Source organism: Phaethon lepturus, unplaced genomic scaffold, assembly GCF_000687285.1.
Source record: "Phaethon lepturus isolate BGI_N335 unplaced genomic scaffold, ASM68728v1 scaffold50006, whole genome shotgun sequence".
NCBI lineage: Eukaryota > Metazoa > Chordata > Aves > Phaethontiformes > Phaethontidae > Phaethon > Phaethon lepturus.
The window spans coordinates 1028-21585 of NW_010549510.1; the positions used below are offsets into that span (position 1 = coordinate 1028).

The 20558-nt window shown below is 42.3% G+C and overlaps 1 protein-coding gene across 1 annotated transcript in view; it reads right to left on the minus strand.

The window, feature by feature from the left end:
- Positions 1-878: 878 nt before the first annotated feature.
- The window catches only part of LOC104623231 (ras GTPase-activating protein nGAP-like), a gene marked incomplete at both ends in the record, with an annotated part of 26934 nt that continues 7254 nt past the window's right edge, over positions 879-20558 (minus strand). The window contains 4 exons of the mRNA XM_010290264.1: positions 879-1433; positions 2247-2345; positions 3889-4042; positions 14104-14213. Of these exons, the coding sequence (XP_010288566.1) occupies positions 879-1433; positions 2247-2345; positions 3889-4042; positions 14104-14213 (918 nt within the window). The remainder of the gene's footprint in view (positions 1434-2246; positions 2346-3888; positions 4043-14103; positions 14214-20558) is intronic.

Sequence of the window (20558 nt, forward strand, 5' to 3'; positions counted from 1 at the left end):
GGTTACGCAAACACAAGTTAAATTAGGTTGTCCCTTGGATGTTGCTTACGGCCATCATTCCACATCTCCAACCCTCTAACTTGTATTTGGTCGTGCTTAACTGGCTCTAGCTGGCATTACTGGAAGAAGCTGGCTACAGCTTGGTACTACTCACACACTGTCTTGGCAGGCAGCATCCAGATAAATCAGTGTTTGCTAATGCTTCTCAAAATTTCCCCGAGACCTACAGGACATTCTCCCACAACCTATTTGAAGAAACCAAGGCTCACTCCAATTGCTGCCTCACAGAGAACCATCTCTGTACACACAGAAGTCCTAATAACACTCTTGGGGCAGGTGGGATCACCATTAACCGAGCACAGGTTCTCCAAATGGCTGTTCAAACACTGACCAAATCAATGTTAGCATTGATTAGCTGACTTAGCACTGAATCAACAATGGCACCCTGCTGCTTATTGTACCAGACTTGTTATAGAAGTAACTCTCTGGTTTACTAATCTTTTGCTTACTTATTTCTTATCCTGTATCATCGTTTTAGAGATACAGAAAAGGTTCCTGAACACTCAAGTGCAGGCCCTAACTTTTCACAATAACACGAAGTTATATAGTCCTCCTGCTTATACTTTGTGCACAAGATCTTTAATCTTTGTATCTTAACCATAGTTCGTATCGTGCCTACCTACATGCCTTCCTGGTAGATGCAGTTGCCCAAGTCTTTTCAAATACTCTTGAGACCCTTTTCTCAGTCTTACCCCATGAGGCACCTTCTGCTGTTGCTTATGGTCATGCCAGCCCGGGCTTCCTACTTTCTAGCTGAAGAGCTACTACCTATGAGCAGCGAGGGGGAGTTGTTTTGACAGGAACCACGTTGTTCTTACCTTAGCTCTCCCAGTGCTCTGAAGAATGTGCACCAAAGCACAAGCCATCTCTTCCTTGTTCCTTACGCTGATCACAGGTTCTAGCACAGAGCATAGCATAGTGTAGTTGCTGGTAACAAACTCTGCAAATTCTTTGTATTGCTCCATGGGCAAGATGGTGATGGTCTGATAACGGGACTTTATCCGAATGGAAGGTCCCCCTGATTTCCCTTTGTTGGGTGTAGGTGTGCTGACTGGGTACCATTTTTCCACAAACTGGCGACCGGTTACACTGGCCATGGGAATATTGACCAGGCCTACATAATTGTTCTTGTCCTTTTTCTTCTTCTTCTCCACATCCTTGTAGATGTGAACTGTGATGCTGTGAAGAGGCGGGAGACCATAGAACTCAAAGTGCTCTCCCCAGAAAATGTTATCTGCTTTCGTTTTGCTGGTGGTGCGGGCAAAGAGAGTGTCATCAAGGCACAGCTCACAGAAGTATTTCTTCTTGGGGGCCAGGTCCTTTGCCTCAATGATCCAGAGACGGAGCACATTTTCAGCTCGACGGCAGTTGTCCTATGCAGAAGAAAGAGCTCAGCTTTGCTTCAAAATCCCTGAAAATTGCATATTTTGTCTTCTAAAGCAGCAGCAAAGGGCTGCCTTTTGTGTCCAAGGTAGGGACAGAGTCAGAATTCAGAATCAGATTCTTTGATCTTCAGAGAATCAGAATCTCTAGAAAATCAGACATTTTCTAAAATACAGGCAAATGGCTGCCTTTTGTATGTCAAAGGTGGGGACTATAACATTTTTCTTATCAAAAAGCTGCATTTGAAATGCTTTAGAAAACAAACATTCTGCACACGAGCCCCTCAAAAGCTGCTAGACTTGTGTGGCACACTGCATTGTTTTTCCACTCTTGTAACTCCAAGAGCACTGTTAGCCTGTCCCTCAAAGGTGGTATGCCAACTATGGAGGTGACTTCTCAGATATTTTCAGCTGATCAATAACTTGATGCCCCCTTCTCACTCTGGCTCAAATTCCTTTTGGTATTTCCCCCCCAAACTGTACTCCCACAGTAAAACATGAAACCTATGAAGCCATGTCCCATCCTTCTGAGGTCCACTGTATCAGAAGTCCAGTCTGAAACATCCTAAGCAGGTACTGGGGCAGGGATCAGGAAGCACGCCAACACGTATTTAATCATTAAAGGTTTGACCTACTGCACTCGCTAGAATAGTACACAGCAGCTTCTCATACACTAATCAGCAGACATCTCCCCAGACTAAATTAATTGAGGATGCATCTGTGGGAAGAGCTGGTACACTGGACTAAAATCCAATCATACCACCTCCATTCCCCCAGTAATCTTATCTCCACAGTTTCTATTACCTTATTTGGCTGCACTGTTCTGCGTAGGTTTTCCATCCACTTGTCCCTCTCTGCTGCAGAGGAACAACTGAAGCATTTACTGCCACTGGAGTAGGTTACCTGGAACGTATAAACAACAGGCTGAGTTCAGGCAAGCCTAGGAGACACGTAAGAGGCTGCAAAAAGCAAGGAAGAAGATAAGCAATGCTTGAGCAACAAAGTAAATATGAAAAAGGCAGGAAAACAATATGGAAGCCTAAAAGGCAGAGAGGTTAAGAGGCCCACAAAACGTAGAGAGAGAGAAAAAAGTCAGTTCAAATTAATATAAAACTAAAGAAACACAAGGAGCACCAGAGGCTCCTCTTAAAGACTTAAACAAGGCTTTAATCAACCACTTGTTAATTGATACATAGCTATTAAACGCTTGCAGTTTTCCCCGTTAAGTCCCAGAGGCAGATGATTTGGTTACTAACAGCGTAAAGACAGACAGAACTAACAACGTATTAACATAAGGCAAAACACACCAGAAATGGTGTCTTCAGTAAATCCAAAATATTTCAAGGGTTCATATATAGAGCAATGGTCTAAAACAAACCCGAAGGAGTTGTGCTCTGATCTGGCCCTGACACTCGGTGCCATACACTGCTTTCATGCAGGAGGGAATCACCTTGGTTTTTTTCACTTTCACATGGCCTGACAAGCTTCATTTACTCTTTCCATTCATTTGTGCACACAATTAAAAAGCGGTTTAAGGCAACAGCCTCAGAGCCAAGTCGTTGCCAATTTTTTCACTCAACTCCCCAAACCTAAGCAAGCTGGAAAGTGCTTCCAACCAGAAGAATGAGACTGAAGTGAACAGGAACAGCTGCTGGATATATCCCGAAGGAGCAGGGCCTGATGTGCGGGTTTTCTGCCGGAGCAGTTTTCCAGGTTGCAAACAGATCTTTGTTCCAGAAGTTTAGACACATCTGACTAATACTGCTGAAGACAGACTGTCACCTGCCCCTGCCACGGCCGATTACGATGGCCTTAGATGCATCCAAACAGCACACACAAATAGGCTGCTGGTCCTGCAAGGTAAGGACTGTGCTCACGCAAACAGCCTGTTTCTGAAGCAAAGCTAGGAGCCACGTAGTGCTGTGCTGCAGCCTGTGCTGAAACAGCAAGAGGGTCTTTGCATCCTGCTCTGTGGTGCAATGGACACATCCCTACTTACCGAGGCTTCTCCTTTAGCAACTGGAGAGTGGGCTGAGCTAATGGGAGGGGGCTCTGACTGGAAATCACATTTCTGAGTTACGGTATATTTTCTAAATTTAATTGTAGGTGAATTTGGAGAGGATGAATACACAGCTTATGAACTATAGTATGTTTCAACCATACATTTGCATGCAAACTACAAATGCTTAGATATTTATCAAATTAAAGAGATTTTTCAATCAGAAGACGTGGTAATTGCAAAAGATTTCTCTCCACTGAGTGATTGATGCCATTAGCCTCAAGGACTTTGAAATCGCATGCTGGTTAGACAGCCCCCACCCGAACCTCAGGATAGCAGCGGCTGCTGATCCGTTCTCCAATTACAAAGTCACAGAACAGCGTACTGCAAGGGTTCAGACCGACTGACAGCATATAATCGGCTGCGTGTACAGAGAGCGATCTTTACCTCAAAACAGAAGTCTTGTCCAAGGATACTGCTGTGAAGTGGTTTGACAAAGACTTTTTCTTCTGACCCAAGATCCAGGGCCTCCACGGCGCTGCCTGGGCTCAGTAAAGACTCATGGGAACGGGACTCCTTCAGCTTTGGCAATCCACGTGACCTGTAGGAGAGCAAGGGGGAAAGGAAACATTTTTCTCACAATTACTAAAAGACTTGGCGAGATCCCAGAGAAAGCTGCACCTTGGTGTTTATTCAGAACTTCTACAATTAGTCTGTAAACCTTATGAAAATAACATTAGGCTGGTAATCCCAGACTCCTAAGGAAATATCCACCTACACAAGCCCAGGAAGTCCATTCCCACTGACCTAGAAATTGTAGGTGCTGAGCCATCAGTGAAAGAACAGCAAACCAAAAATCTCAGAACTGAACTGCTGAAATTTAAAGAAGCCCCATAGATAGGTTTGGATATATTACTCAAAATATTTACTACTATCTAGATGCCTAGATAAATGTTGTGTATTAACAGCAAAAAGCACACCAATCTCTAAATTTCTAAGCCAATGCAGAATGATAGCTACTGTCATTAGAGCCGATGATCCCCCTTGCAATACACTTGATTTTTCTTAACATACAAAGCCTTTACACTAAAGTCAAAGATGCACATTATTTCCCACATCACAATGCTTAAGTCAGTTACCTACATTAAAGTTTTGCATTTTTTTCTTCAGCTGCTTCTTCCAGTTTTAACAGTTTCCAATTTTTTTGATATGTCCCTTCTCTTTTAACTTCCCCTCACTAACACATACTGCTTCTCTTTTTCAGTTGACTGTCCTGTAAATCCCTTAGCTCTACCAGAGCTGGCTGGCATCTCCCACATTCACAGTACCTTTTTATCAAGGCAGTCTTCTCTTTGTTCCCACCAGTTCTTGAATACTTCTCAAAGACATATCCCTCCCTCCACTATGCCGTAGCTTTTTGCAATCAACAGCAACATCATAAAATGTGATCTAACACTTTCTGTATTCTTCCGATTTGATTTAATGTGACATTTGTGCGTAGCAGGGAGTTCTGCTGTCAAATAGCACTGTAAAACATGCACATTTTATAGGTGACAATGGCTTCACCTGTACTCCTTCTAACTCCGAGCTGACACCTGGACTATAAGCTTCTGCAATACAGTCATATGATACTTCAGAAACTAGTAGAAACTAGCATTTCTACTTCAAAACGTAACACTATGTGCACACACATTTTTCCTCTAGTTGGAACTCAGTCAAAGCTTTCACAGATGACCAACAAGGAGGAAGAGCACCGAGTCCCGACTTAGCAGAAAAGGAGCTGTTTATCTGGCAGGTCGAGATTTTGTTAAGATGTTGAAGCTCATGCTGGTCCCTATGCCTGTCCAGTGACCCATGGAAGTGTGTCCATAAATATGGCTGCACATCCAGCAAGTGTGACCGAGCACAAAGAACAGATGTGAAAGCAGAAAGGCATCAGTTGTCTATACATGACGCAGAGAAAAGCAACGCTCTGAAGCAATGCATTCTCACCTGTGTTTGTCCTCACAGTATTTCCTCTTTTATTCAGTTCCCAAGATCAAGGCTCAGTATCAAATGCAAAATGTTTAAAATAATATATTTAAGGAGGAGTGAAAAGCACAGCTACCTCCAACAGCTTCCTTACTTTTGAAAAATAGGTAGTTTTTATATAATTCCCTCACATATCTTACACAAAAAAATCCTCATATTTTGTAACCTTAGCAAAATCAAATTCCTCCTACCCTTGAGCAATCCTACAGGGAAACAAAAAGGGGAAAAAAAAACCCCACCCCAACATATTTGGAAAAGGCATCTTCAGTACTTCTTAAGCCGCTTAAAAAAAAAATTTGGTATCACAAAGGATACATGAAAAGTAACAAGCAGAGCAACAAGCAGAGCTCATCTGACTGCTTTTGTACAAAATAAAATGCTGAAGGTATTCTAGTAGGTTCATGTATGGTAAGATTTATTAAACAGTAAGGGAGAACTTTGTTCCCATTTAATATATTGAATGACCTAAGTGCAGGCAGCAAAAACCTTTCATCAGAGGGGTATTACAAAGACACCGATTTCAAATGCAAAACAGCAGCACTGGTACAAATGTGTTGGCTGCACTGTGCATGCTTTGTTATAACAGGTTACAGCAGCAGCTGTACCAACGCAAACATAAAACCTCAGCCATGTATAATTGAACACTTGCTGCAGTTAAGGTAGGGCAAGTCTAAAATAAACACACCACAATACAACACTTTAATATCATCTCTGCAAAATCCTCTCTAATTTCTCCTCTTAAGAAAGCACTGCTGAGGTCACTTGGCTTCTGTCCCTATCCCAAACTCTCAGCAATTCCAGTCCCAACAAAGTACTTCGGTTGCACGATGCAGGGGAGCTGGCTGAGAGCCGGCAGCCAACTCCTGCCTTGTTAGAGAAGGAAAGCATGGAGTGGTCACAAAGAGGGGGAAGAGGAGGGAATGAAAAAATAATTACCAAATAAAGGAGAAAGAAAAAAGAGATTTTACAAATCCCAGTTAGGCAGAGGCTGCACTTGGAGTAAAAGAAATCAAGCACACCTACATGAAACAACTGTACAGCCACTTAGCAGTGCATCCCCAAATCATAGCGGAGCCACATGTCACAGCCCTTCTTTTCAAACTTCGTTCTCTGGGCTACATCTCAGACAACAAATCCTGCCAGGAGAGGAAGAAAGGCACAAAAATCCAGGAGGATCTCTTTCTCAAGCCTTAGGTTACCAATTTCAGATGAGCATCATGCCAGGCAGATACGCTGGGACAAGAAGTCACAGCCGCACCGGTAAAGAAATCTCCTTGTCGGCTGTGCTCCCACCCGGCCCCACGGGTGACACGAAGAGGCTCCCGGGTGCGTGTTGCCATGGTGCAGCCTCCTGTAAGGAGATTAGGGGGGGGCCGGCAGCCGGGAGCTCCGCAGATGTGGCAAAGGTGACCTTTCCAGAAAGAAAGAAGTCTCTCCTCTTCCTTTCCTACAAGTTTAATGAGACCTGGACAGTTAAAGACGGCGGGAGAGAGCGAGGCATCTTTCAAGAATGCCTCCAAATAGCCTTCGGGGACAGGGTGAGGGCAAAAGGCAGGTACACACCGCAATTGTACTCCATGCCTCCACATCCCATCTTGCAAGTTAAATCTTTTAGTAGCATCTGTTCTGCTTCATTGGTCTTTTAACTAGTTACCTTTGAGCATTTTGTTTTGTTGCAGACCAGCTGGAGCATGGTTAGTTTTGTTGACTCAGGGTCCTGGGGCAGAGGAATGTCTATCTGTTCGAGCAATCCCTTGAAGTTACCATATTTATAACAGCTCAATAAACTGATTAAGTGGCTTAGAATTGGCACTTTATCTTCCATAAACACCACAGCAATGTCGTAAAGTTGTTGGTTAGATGCAACCACATGCATTTAGAAACGCAACTACATGCATTTGTAAGCACCACGGTATATATTTCACCTATTGCTAGATCTGCAAAGCAAATCATTGACTTGTGCCTAAATCAGCAGCATCCCAATCAATATAGGCAATAATTATACAGAAATAATAGTTCTCTGCTGCTTTAAAGCCTCATCTGATATTCTGAAGCTGTAAGTAACAATGAAATAAAATTGCTTGCTGGCTTCCCTTTTTGCATAGATGCCACTAACAACTTCCCAATGTCCAGCAAAAGGGCTGGATTAACAGGGTCTGTCTTGTGTTAGGTAGGAAGCTACTGGTAAAATGAGTATTGCTTATAGCCTCTGTTAAGAGAGAGGTAATCCCAGAGAAGCAGATTACTGTAAACACGAAGATCGCACATGCAAAACATGGGGGAAGGGTTGTTTGTACAAATCTGTTTCTGTTAAACAGCTCCATTAACTACACAAATCCTGTTTTAAATTACAATTAACCTCCAATGATCAACTTTTCTCCTGCTGCTTTTGTTATCAGCTACTGCACACAACAAAAAGATTGCAAAGGAACAACATAGAAGTTCAGAGCAAATAGTTACCAACAGCACCAAACAATTCTTACATAGGTATTCTCCATAATTTCTTTCCAGTAGGAAAAGCAGGTGGAGGAGGAGCACATCAGGGAACATTTTAAACTTCTCACCTCTTTTCACATGCTTTGGAGTACTGGTCTTCAGAGCTGCATAATTTCCGTCTAAACCAGAGCCCAGCCAATGCCCCAAACCACTGACCTGGCAGCAGCATGCGACTGCTACTGAAAAAGATCTCTTCAACAACACCATCTTGCTGGCCCAACCCCAAGCTGACCCTCTCTCCTTGCACACCATAATTCAGTAATTTTCCACTACAGGAAGATGTCGGTTGTAAGCCGGGAACTAGAAACCTCTGGCTTTCAGTGGCCGCCCATGGCACACAGCAGCCTATTAGTCAACTTCTATTATATTCTTCTGTCTATAAGGCATGTAGGACAAAGGGTTAAAATCCTAATTGCTCTGGTTATGAAGCTCTCCTGCTGATTTTGACCTATTTAAAAGCCAACCTACAAAGCACAAAAGACTTTCAATTACTGAGCTTACCAGGGAGAGCACTATATTGCTTGGAAAACAACCCTGTGGACATCAATAATCCAAAAGATACAAAATAAATGTATAGAAATGAACTACCAAGGAACAGAGTCCCATAACCTGTTCCCTTTACCAAACTGGTGTGAAGGCAAAGAACTCTGAAAAGAGTTTTTTGTTCAGCCCAAGCACCCGACTAAAGCCATGTCTCCACTGGTTTTACGCGACACTGTACGTCTGCATGCTTCAAATAATTCCAGCACAATACCCGTGTGTTTAGAGACACTCCCCGAGATCAGAAAGTTGAATTCAATACTTAGCCACTCGCAAAGCCACAGGAGAGAACTTGGACTGTAATGCAGTGAACTTTCTGCCCAGTGCTTCTATTCAAAATCCCAGCCCCGCTGAACTGGACCCTAACGTCGGCAACATCATCTGCAGTACAGGTGTGCTCTACCAGTGCTGCAGCATCAGGTTTCCCTGTCCAAGCGTTCATTTTGTAGGCACCACACCCCGCTTCATTTTCCAACTGCTAATTAGCAGAACATCTTATTACTTGGTCAACAATTCTACAAGTCTAACCAGTTTCATTATTAATTTTTTTTTTTTTTTTAAATCAGAAACTTAGGGTAACTTATTTAGATGCAAGCTCTACTGAGCTGCAATTAAACGCTAGCATTTTCCAAGCATATTGCTTTAGCCTTCCATTGAGATGCTGGTCTTTTCTTTCAAGGCCCTACCCAAAGCCTCATTGTTTGAATCCTGGATTTGCAAAGCCCTTCCCTGCCTGCTCTCCCTACAGATCACAGCTTGTCTAACAGACACCTCATACCGTGCAGCCAAACAGGCAGCTGAATTTCACAGTGGTAGCGTTCTCCTCACTCTACTGTAACCGTGGTCTCTCCTATTAACGTTTCAAATTCTTTTGTTTTGCTGGACCAGAGAGGCTTAACCGATTCTGTTTCATTTCACTGCTACGCGATTTATAGGCGGATGCTATGTGGAAGAGCCCAGGGTTTGCAAAAAGCATCAGCCACTAATGTAGTATGTTTTATGGGAAGGAGTCAAGTGAGCTTGCAGGCGGGACAGAGCAGTCTAGCACCAAGGTGAAGGTTTGCTACAATAGGCTTAACCTTGAGTTTTCACTGAAAAACAAACAATTGCATGAGGATTGAAAAAACTGGCTGAAAGAAATATGTTCATCGAAACAGGAGTGAGACGTCTCTCCGGAAACAAAACCACTCCCCCCCTTTCCCCATACTCCAATACGCAGATAGAAACAGATACGCTGAACGAATACAAGCTGTGAGTCAAGCCTTAATAATGCATTGTGTAACATAATTTTTATCCTTACGTCTAAATCAGGATAAAAATCACCCACCTGTTTTTGAAAACCAGCATTAAATTAGAATGATCGAATATGAAAAAACATGGCAAGATTTGCTTCTATTATTTATATGATCTGTGTTATTTCATACTGCAAAGAAACGAGGAGGGAGGAGCGAGAACTTACCGAAAGTAGAAAAAGCTGTCGTTTGAGCAGCGATACCGTTTCACCATGAACCCCAGAGCCATGGTTACCCACTTCCCTGCAACCTGCCGGAGCCCATTCTGAACAAGCACACAACGGATCCTGCGATCATCTATGACTATCTGATAATGCCATAAAATGACTTTTAGTAAAGCAGGAGGATTCCCACGTGGCAGTAAATCCCAACAGGGCAAAACCCTCCCAGCTGTCTGCAGAGCTTTATTGCAGTCGGTGAGACCATATGTAGCCAGTCTCAACCATCTCCCCCCCCGTCCCCCGCCCCCAAAACAAAACTGAGGTGAGAACCGACGGTTCACTTGGAAGTACTCTCAGTTTGAGGCCAAGAATTTGAAAATATTAATTTGGTCTGTCCTTTCAAATGTCATTTTCCTTACGTCTTTTCTCATGCTTTTTTACACATTTTAGATATTACTGACACTGAGAAAAATGTTAGAGACAAATGTGTGGGTTGAAAAGCTCAAAGAATGCAGTGGGAAACAGGCTAGAAAAGCTGTGAAAGATGATACAGTAACATGGTGCCAGATAGCCTCATGGCGAGAGCTGTTGATAAGCTGGTGAGGTGCTGTACTGGCCACACCTCTGAAGAGCTTCATTCACATCTGGCGTGGGTCACAACGGAGCAGAATTCTCACGTTAGTGCCTTGCGAAGACAGACCATGAGTTTTCAAGTAAAACAGACTGAACCTGGAGTAATAGAAGTAATACAGACGGAGAGGTTGTGGATTCATACGGGAGACCTGGACCCTGACCCACGGTGGGGCTCGTTTTCTGGACGGGCACTGCAGCTCTGTCCTCTCCCCATCCACTAACCCTGTCACACTGAAACTGAGTTTAAAAGCCAGAAAAAATAGCTTGGCCAATTGCTTTCTGCTGAAACAGAAAATCTGATTACGATAAAATCTGCCACTTATCTCCATTGCTCCTTCCTACAGCATTCCTGAATCCTTTCTATTTTAAATCAACTCTGAGCAAACAGCATCCATCCTCTGTCACCACCTGGAATGGCAATGCAGTGTTACAGTATCCCAAATCTTGATGTGCACCAGGATAACTACTCTTCCATACTCTAGAATTTTATAGGTATTTATCTATAAACGTTCTCCTGTTTCTTAACAGGACCCAAACACCTCAAAAGCATGAGAAAAGCAACGTGACAGCAGCATCTATTTCCTTCTAATCCTTGCAGGGTTTTAATTTATAAAGTTATATGATACTTTCTTTGAAGGCAGGGCTCTTGTATTTGTCAGAGCAAGAAAAGGTAGATGCTATCAGTCAACTGGCCCTGAAAACCTGTATAACACCATGACATCACCTAGCATCACCTGCTTAAAATGGGAAAGGGGTAGGACAGGAAAGTTTTTGCTGCAACAGATTGAGATTCATACAGAAAGCAGGGAGAGCAGAAGGTGAGAGAATGGCAATTCTTTCTCATGAATGAAGTCAGCTATGTGTTACCTTCTTTCACACAGAAACAGTTGTCCCTGATTTGTCTCACTGCAAAAATCCCAAACAGCAGCATAATTCTAAACACAAATCAATCTTTTTAGCCCTCTCTTTCCTCCAGTCTGTCTCCTCCCAGTATATTAATCTGTTCCTCATCTTCACTGCTTCATTCCCACATGGTTTCTAAGTTGTTTTTCCTGCTATTCTACCCACCAATTGCATTTTTCAGGCACCCTTAGATACAGAGTGAAACATATGGGAGGGAAGGGAGAAATTATTGGCAAGTTTCACTTCACAATGGAACTGAATTTCCTGTATGGTTTCATTTATAACATACCATTAAAAAAGTCGTATCTCTAACCATAAACTTTCAAAGTTGGTATACTCAATTGGCGCACTGTCTGATTAGACCACAAACGCAAAGAAAACTCCATTAAACCTTCAATCTTTCCAACAAAAATTGGACTATAAAAGTTAACTAGAAGGTTGAGCAGTGCTGTTAAATTCTTTTTGGAAAGAAAGCACATCAGCAATTTGTGACCCTCACCTGCAGCACAAGGCTTCAACCAGCTTGAGGTGAGGCTCATGCTTTTGAACAGCAATCCTCATTTGTGCAAAGGTTTATCTCCACATAAGCTTCATCTCAGCTTGCTTTCCACATAGCTTGGCTACTCTCAAATGATCTCCCTTGCCTCCAAACTGTGCCCTCTGTTCACTTCAGCACACATACCTCTGAAAGGAGGAAGATTACATGCAGCGGTTATAAAAAATGCTTTGTTCCGTTAGTAGTAAGTGGCCGTATCAAGTCAAAACCCCCAAATACTGTCCCATCTCCTGCCCTAGAGACGCAAGATGCATTGCTGTAAGGCTAGTGTAGCAGACCAAAGGAGGATGGTGACCAGATTGAAAGTAAAGAGCAACCACCGGCTTGTCCCCGTCTGACATCCTGCACATCCTGTCCCCCAAATCTCTGCGTGGACTCTGCCACTGTAAATTCTCAGTTCATTTGCTCCTGGATCCTCCTGTTTTAAATCCATGCCAAGCAGAGTTGAGAGGACTGACAGAACAGACCAGCTATGCTTAATGCTATCACCGCATGCATTGGATTTTATGCTTTGCAAGCAATCAGAGAAAATCCACATTTCATTCAGGTCTAGTTGACAATTCATGCCCACACTGGCAGGGAGTAGAGGGGGATTCGGTTTTAAAGAGAAGGCAGCTTTGCTGTGTATAATATCATGTCTTAAACCAAACTTGTAGGGATTAGTTGTAGCTGAATTGATTGTCTTTCCCAGAAAGATAGCATTTCCCTTACACTGCAAAAAGATGTATCAGTCCACATTCACCATGAGTACCAAGTTAAAGAAAGACAAATACGTTATTTACGGAAAAAAGATGTTTGCATTACAAAACTTCAAGCAAAGCTGGTTACAAACAACGGTAAAAATAACATGTACTTTATCACATGGTGATAATAAATAAATAATAACATGCTTATGCTCACTGAGTTGCTTTTTATAGCCATGTTGCAACTCCCTGAAAATAGGGATTTTTTTAAACAAAACTTGACTCGGAACAGACTGGTTGGACGTTACTATGACTATAGGAGCAACATCATCCACATCATTAGTCATATTTGGTAAGCAGCAGTCTTTTCTGTAACTCCTGACGTTACAAGACCTCTAACATCCAAAGCCTTGCTATCTCCATGATTTTATGATGCTGCTTTTCAGATGGAGAAGATAGCACCATCGATTGAAACAGCACAGCATGACAGATACAACTAATGAATTCAACTCAGCTAAAGGAGAAAGGAAAATGCACTAAACAATGTAAAATCACAGAAGCCTGCCGGGGCCTTAAGTACAGGGCGCAACCTATTTTTCACTCAGTCTAGTTCTCCTGCTAGGCTACTGTGGAATGGAACAGACAGTAATGTTTAATGAAAACAATCAAGAGACTTTACAAATAGTTAGGAAAAGCTGTGTGTATGAGCTTTTGTTTGCCTCATACAAAATCCATTCCCAGACTGAATTACCAGCCAAACTAAGCAAGCAAGAATATACCAAATGGAGCACTAAAATGGTCAGAAATTAAGGAGTTTTCCAGTTTTCTGAAAAACAGACTGCCTGTTCATTGTAGTAACATTGCAGTAACTATGCAATCAACTGACATTAGCAAGGATTCTTAATGTGCCTGAACTGCACAGTCCGTCTCTGTGCTAGCCGAACTGATCTGCTTGCACCAGCATAATCCCTCATCTTTGGCCACTGCACTGATCTGTGAGTAAGAATTGCATGCATCAAGGCAAGTTTCTCTAAAGCTGATCAATCCAATGGCTTTCGATCATGAAATTTAAAGTCTGCAGCTTATTTGAAACACATGCAGAAAAAGGTATTTGAGTCCACATGCTTAACCTGAACTTTTCATCAGCTGTTAAGAGCAGTAGAAGTTTTCAGTCCTATGTCAGCAGTACATTGTATACTAAACAACTTCTAACATACTACTCAGCCCCAAAACTACCCACCTGCCAGTTTAACAATAAATCCCCTTCCTTGCTCTCATTCTGTGAGTGCATACACATGCTGCGTGTAAATTTTGCGAAGCGCCTCTGGATGACAAGAGATCATTTTGGGAAATGCACTGAACCTTACCTGTCATCAGCATTGCGGAGAGATGGGAGACGGAAACTTGTGTTCCTGTCCAGCTTTGACTGACTCTTTGTCCTCTTGATGGACCCTTTCAGACGTTTACTGAAGAAGCCCTAAAATGAGAAATTGCAGAAGTGAAACAGAGAAACTGATGCCAGTAATAAATCAATCAATGCACTGTCACCGAGTCCAAACTCGGCACTGATTCCCGCTGACAACGTTTCCAGAACGTGCTGTATTGGGATTCCTCTGAGCAGGAAGAAAGGCAGGGCTAGAATGCCAATGACAGTTCCAGTATGTGATAGCTTCCAATTGCAGTAGTTAGCACTACTCACATTACAGGTGCACTTCAACAAATTCCAACTATTATATGAGACCCAAAACCCCACAATTATCATTTAATAAGGAGTAGTCTGAGATACCAATATTTGTTCCTACCTCCCCTTTACTCACCATGCTTTTAATGCTTGGTCAGATTAAAAGTACAAGATGTCTTTTATTATGAGCTTCTATTGCATCCACAGTTGCACTCAGATCCTTTTTAATTTAGCTATAGCAGGTAAGTCTTACAATAATATGTAATTTCAACAGTATCACTAGCCAGAACTGAAAATCTCAAAAGATTTCACATACTAGTGACTTTAGATACCAGTCCTGGTGTTGCTTTGAAGCAAAACTCAACTCAAAAATCTATCTGTGATCTAAAAGTACAAAATCTTAAAGAAATCTGTCTTCTGAACCACAGTTGCTCACCAAACAATCACAGACCAAAGACATGTTAGTTGGAGGGAGCCTCTGGGGATCACCTAGCCTGCCTCCTGCTCAATGTGGGTGTACTGCCAACACTAGGTCAGCCTCACTCTGACTTTGTCTAGCTAAATCTCGAAACCTTCTGGTGATGGAGATTTTACCACTCCTCTGGGCAACTCAGTCGAGTGTTGCACTACCCTCCAGTGAGAAAAAATTTTCCTTGCCTTCAACAAAAACCTCCTAAGGAGCAATCCTGCAGCTGCTGCCTCATTATAGCACCTGCCACGATGGGGAAGAGTTTGGCTCCATCATCTTTGTAATTCCTCTCTGCATTGCAGTAGGCTGTCTTATATCACCCCTCAGCCTTTTCTTTCCCAGGTAAACAAGCCCTCAGCCTCTCCTCATAGTTCTCGCCGTGTAGATATCATCAAGAGCTATTGCTGTATTACCAGTAGCGTAACACCTCTGACCACTGACACAAAGGGGTGTGTGCATCTGTATGTGTGGGGAAATCACAGAAATATTTAAACACCTGCACGTTTGATTTTCTCCTATAGCCCTTTAAATTACTTTGAGCATAATAAGCATTTTAAATAAGCCATAGTGTGTCAGAATATTTCCAGGGCTTGTAGACATACATGCACACACATTCTTTGGCATGATGGCAAATGAAATGAAAAAAAGAATTTGCATGAAAGCAAATACAGAGATTCTTAATCCAGTAGGATTAAGCAACATTTTACTGGCCGAATCTGTTCTGCTCCTTCAGGGAACAGCTACACAGAGCCACTGTACCCTGTGCACTGCTGTTGGAAGACTTCACCAAACACATGGGAGCGAAACCATGTTTGTTAAGAGTATTATAGGCTGTCTAGGTTGGTAGAATTTGCTCAAAGTACATGTTCTTTTGGTGTGGATTAAACCAGCAGATCTAGAGCCTAACTTTAGTAATGGTCTATTGACAGTGATAGCCAGCTGGGGATGACGCGCTCTCATTGATGTTTTATTGATTTTTTATTGATCATCCGTGATTTGTTAGGGTAGAAGTCGAGTACAGCTAATTTTGAACACATTTGCAAGGCAAGCCTCCACAAGCTGTGTTTGGGACAGGTAACAGATGTTGCCCACAGCTGCCTCCTGTAATACAGAAATCAGCAAATTGAAGACAAACAAGGTCTCTCGTTCTTTCCTATGCAGGACACTGACAAAGCAAGAGTGTTTTACTGGCTCCAGGTGACTCAGCCAGGCTGAAGTATGAGACTGTTCATCTCTCAGACTTGTAAGAATTAGGCCATCACAACAAGAGACAACTTTATCTGTAATCTTTTAGTCTGAAAAATCACACATCTCTTTCACCTCTTCAGGAAGAAAATGAGGTTTATCTACAATTGGACAGGGTGCTACATAATTTCATGTAGGCTCCCTTTCCCACAAAAGGTTGGACCAGGTGATCTTTCGAGGTCCTTTCCAACCTGGGCTGCTCTATGATTCTACAGTATTCAAAGGAAAGGTCTATCACACTCTTCTCATCAGTGGATGCCAGGTTAACTGCTGGAAAAGAAGTTGCTTCCAAACAGCAAAGCCTGCATTTGGTCAGGTTCAAGCATCTCTAAACCGATTTTCCAGTCTCATATTTGCCTTTATCTTCCCATTCTTTGAAACAAAATGTATCCTCTTCCCTTTAAACAAGCACACTCTTCAACCCCGCCTTCTACCTTTCCTCATTCTACCTTATTCTTGGTCCCTTTACCTTCCGTTTGTCCCTCTTCCACACAATTCACTCCTCCTTGAAACTGCACAATTCCCCTCACTGTACACACTGGTAGGTGGGTTCTCTCTCGCCTCACACTCATTCTCACTCTGCTTCTTTTGATGAACGACCACATGAGTCCTGCTCAGTTGTCAAGTGTAAAAAAAAAAAAAAAATCTCCTACCAAATCCACAGTTCCTCAGGCCCACACCCATGACATCTTCAGCAAATATAGCAAGATGGCCCACCTTCTCTCTTCCATTGAGATTTGGATGGTGACCTATTACTGAAAGCCTATCCATGCCTGATGCTGGCTGTAGGATCTTTCCAGCATATCCTGGAAAGATCTCACCCATCCTCGCCCAAATACTTGTGTAGGAAACAAACTGCTCACATGCACCAGCGCCTGACACACACCTGTCCATGGGCAGCATGGAGAAATTGGGATGCCCTGTGGGATGGTGCTGCTGGGAACAAAGGAAGAGGGAATCTGTTGTCTTCATCTGAGGGGAGGGCTACATTTAAGGCTGCCCTTCAATTTCTGAAGCTTGCCAGCCAGCAGGCTCCTCAGGGGTGAAAGATGCTAAATTCTCCTGAAATAGGAAATAAAGTGGAAAAGGGAAAAGAACAGGCCTGATATCTAGATAGTGCAACCCCCCCCCCCCCCCCCAATCTACATATCACGGTGGGGAAAAAGGTACTGTCAAAAGGGAAGAAGTGTTTTTAGCTGTGTGTGCCACTCAAACTCTGTCCATACTCCTGCACTTTTCTTGGTCCTGGTATTGAAAAAGTGCCTTTGAAAAAACCCTGTAATCAATAGATGCTCTTGGGCTTCTCTTGGGGCCATTGCTGGAATTCAAGTAGAGGATGAATAGCCCTTTCAAAGGCACTTTCATATATTCTGACCTCTCAGCATAAAAGGTAACAAACCCAACTACAGGGATTCAGATCTGGTGGACCCTGGCTTCACTCCAGTACCTCTCAGGCTACTCAAATTGCAAACACAAAATAACATGTTTTTCTCCCTTTAAGGGCAAATAGGACAATGCTGACCCATTTCATCAAGGGTCCAAAAGTATTTATATTGAATCATTCCAAATCCCCCTCAGAGAGGGACTGTGAAGATTCATTTTTGTGTGCATGCACAATTTTAAATTAGCATTGCCTTAACATTAGTGAAACATGTTCTTGGTTTAGTTGAACGTAATCTCTTCCTTCATGAAATAAATATGCTATTTGAGGCTGAATAAGGCTACCCAGAGTTGACTATTAAAAAAACCAATAAATTAGGGTAAGAACATACTTAAGGATAAAAATTCTTCAAAGAGTGTACTTATCAGTCATTCTCAAAAGACTTGAAAACATTTGCAATATTTGCTCTCTGCACCTTGCTGGCAGTTCACACAGGGCCAGTGCTTACAGATGGACAACCTGGGAGCAGCATGAAAAACTCACATGTGCCAGAACTGAGCAGACCTTTTCGACTTCCATTTGCCAAAGGAAATGCTTTTAAATACTCAATGCAGATATGAAAAAGATGTAGTGATGAAAAATAAACTTCTATCTGCGACAATACCATCTAACTGAAAGTTTTATTTCCTTTTCCTTCTATAGAGAAGAAATCCCTGCCGATGCTAATAACTATAGCTTGTACCATTACAAGTAAAAAAACACCCTCACTACTTTTCTTACTGTCTAGGTATTTCTCTTAATTACATATTTCGTCACAAAATACACTGCTGTTTGGTTCTTATACCTACATGTAATAATGTGTCTGAGCTTTAAGAATCACCATGGAACATTTTTAAAAGCAGCGGAAATCTTACTGCTTAAACAAACACCCTCAGATAAAAAGATGTAAACTTACTACCCAACTGCCAGAAATTATGAGACTATGTTCTTAATACAAAAAAGTACAAAATATTTGGTAGGATAAATTAGCTAGGATACAATTTTAAAAGATCAGTACTGTGTAAATGCTTCTGAGAGGAGTCCACTGAGGGAATAATTGCAGAATTGTGCCTTAATCCCTCAAGAGACAGATTTGATGGTCCACACCTAATAGGACAAAGCTCAGTACAAATTCCCCTCAGAACTGTGCTTCTGGGGTTTAGGGGAACAGGCGTGGAAAAGAGATGGGGCGGGGAGAGAGCAAGAGCGCACAAGCACACACTCAATCAAGGCATGTGGAATAGGTTCATCATGTTGGGCAAAAGCATCAAACACTGGGCTAAGAAATCCCAGTGATACATCATCTAAAAATAATTCAATCCCACCGAGAATTCTATTCATCTCATTTGGAAGTTAAGCAACTCATCTCTCTCACTCTGCCAGGAAGAAATAGCCACAGGAGAGGTGATAAATTCAACAGGCTTTTGTAACTTCCCTCCCAATATGGGGACTAGTAGAGCAGCACATGAACTGCCCAACAAATGCAAAGACAGCCCCAGTATGAACTACTCAACTCTGACTATCGTTCCCTATTCGCACTGATTCTTCACTTTGGAGCGAACAGCCCATGCATAATAAATAATTATTGTCTTTGTTGTTTTGAAAGTGAAAGGTTAATTCAGCCACGAACTAATAAAACTATACATAACTATGACACAAATTATCCGTTGATAAAATGCAACGGTATTAGTGGAAGTTTTAAAGCACAACAAAACAGGGTAAAATAGGCAACAATAAAGGTTCATCTTACATACAGTGTTGTGGTTTGCAGCACTGTTACCTACATTAGGTATTTCTGAGGACAAACCTATTGCCTTTTGGAGGCTTGCAAGGCATCTTGAACATCTGTAATTCCCAATGAGGAGCACTAATGCATTATTAATCACAGCAGGTGGGTAACTTCATTTACAGAGCAATGAGACCTGTTCTCTCTGAGGAGAAGGATTGGATGAGTACAAAGATAGTGCTCAAGTGACTATGGATGACAGCAGAACTGCCTCTCAACTACTGCGCACTGTTAGTACAATGAAGCATTTTATTTCTTAAGTTGCTCACAAGCAGCTATCAAGAAAAAAAAAAATTGTAGCTAAGTGAAAATGCTATGCTGTGACAGTAACATTGTAAAGCTGTGGGAAGCAGAAGATGCTAGCCAGGTCATAAAATGGAAAGATACAACTAGCAGAATATTCCAGGGATTAAGAGCAAACGTGGTGAATTTTACTATATATAGAATCGTATAATCATTAAGGTTGGAAAAGACCTTCGAGATCATTAAGTCTAACCGTCAACCCAACACCACCACGCCCACTAAACGATGTCCCGAAGTGCCATGTCTACACATTTTTTGAGCAATTCCAGTGATGGTGACTCCACCACTTCCCTGAGCAGTCTGTTCCAATGCTTGACCACTCTCTCAGTAAAGAAATTTTTCCTAATATCCAATCTAAACCTCCCCTGGCACATCTTGTCCCATTGCTTGTTACTTGGGAGAAGAGACCAACACCCACCTCACCACAACCCCCTTTCAGGTAGTTGTAGAGAGCGATAAGGTCTCCCCTCAGCCTCCTCTTCTCCAGACTGAACACCCCCAGTTCCCTCAGCTGCTCCTCTTAAGACTTGTTCTCCACTGTAGAACAACAAAACCCCAGTGTAACTAGCAAGGAGGTAAAGAATTTTGCTTACAAGCCCCGTGACACTCAAAATATTAGCAGTGACTACCTTCGAAAAGGCTCTCATCTCAGCCATGCACACAGTAGAAAAGCAGATGAAAACAACTATACAACCTTGGTAATACAACGAACAAGACAGTGACTCACAACAGTCAAATTCCACCATCAACTCATCCAAAAAGCCTAGCACTATGTCAATGAAGAAGTGGTTTGTGCACAGGCAGAGAACAATAAAAAACATGTTTGAATGTATAAACAAAGGATAAAGCACAATAAAAATGAAGTGGTATTATGTACATCTGCCATAGCTTTAACACTAATGCACCACACTCTTCCGA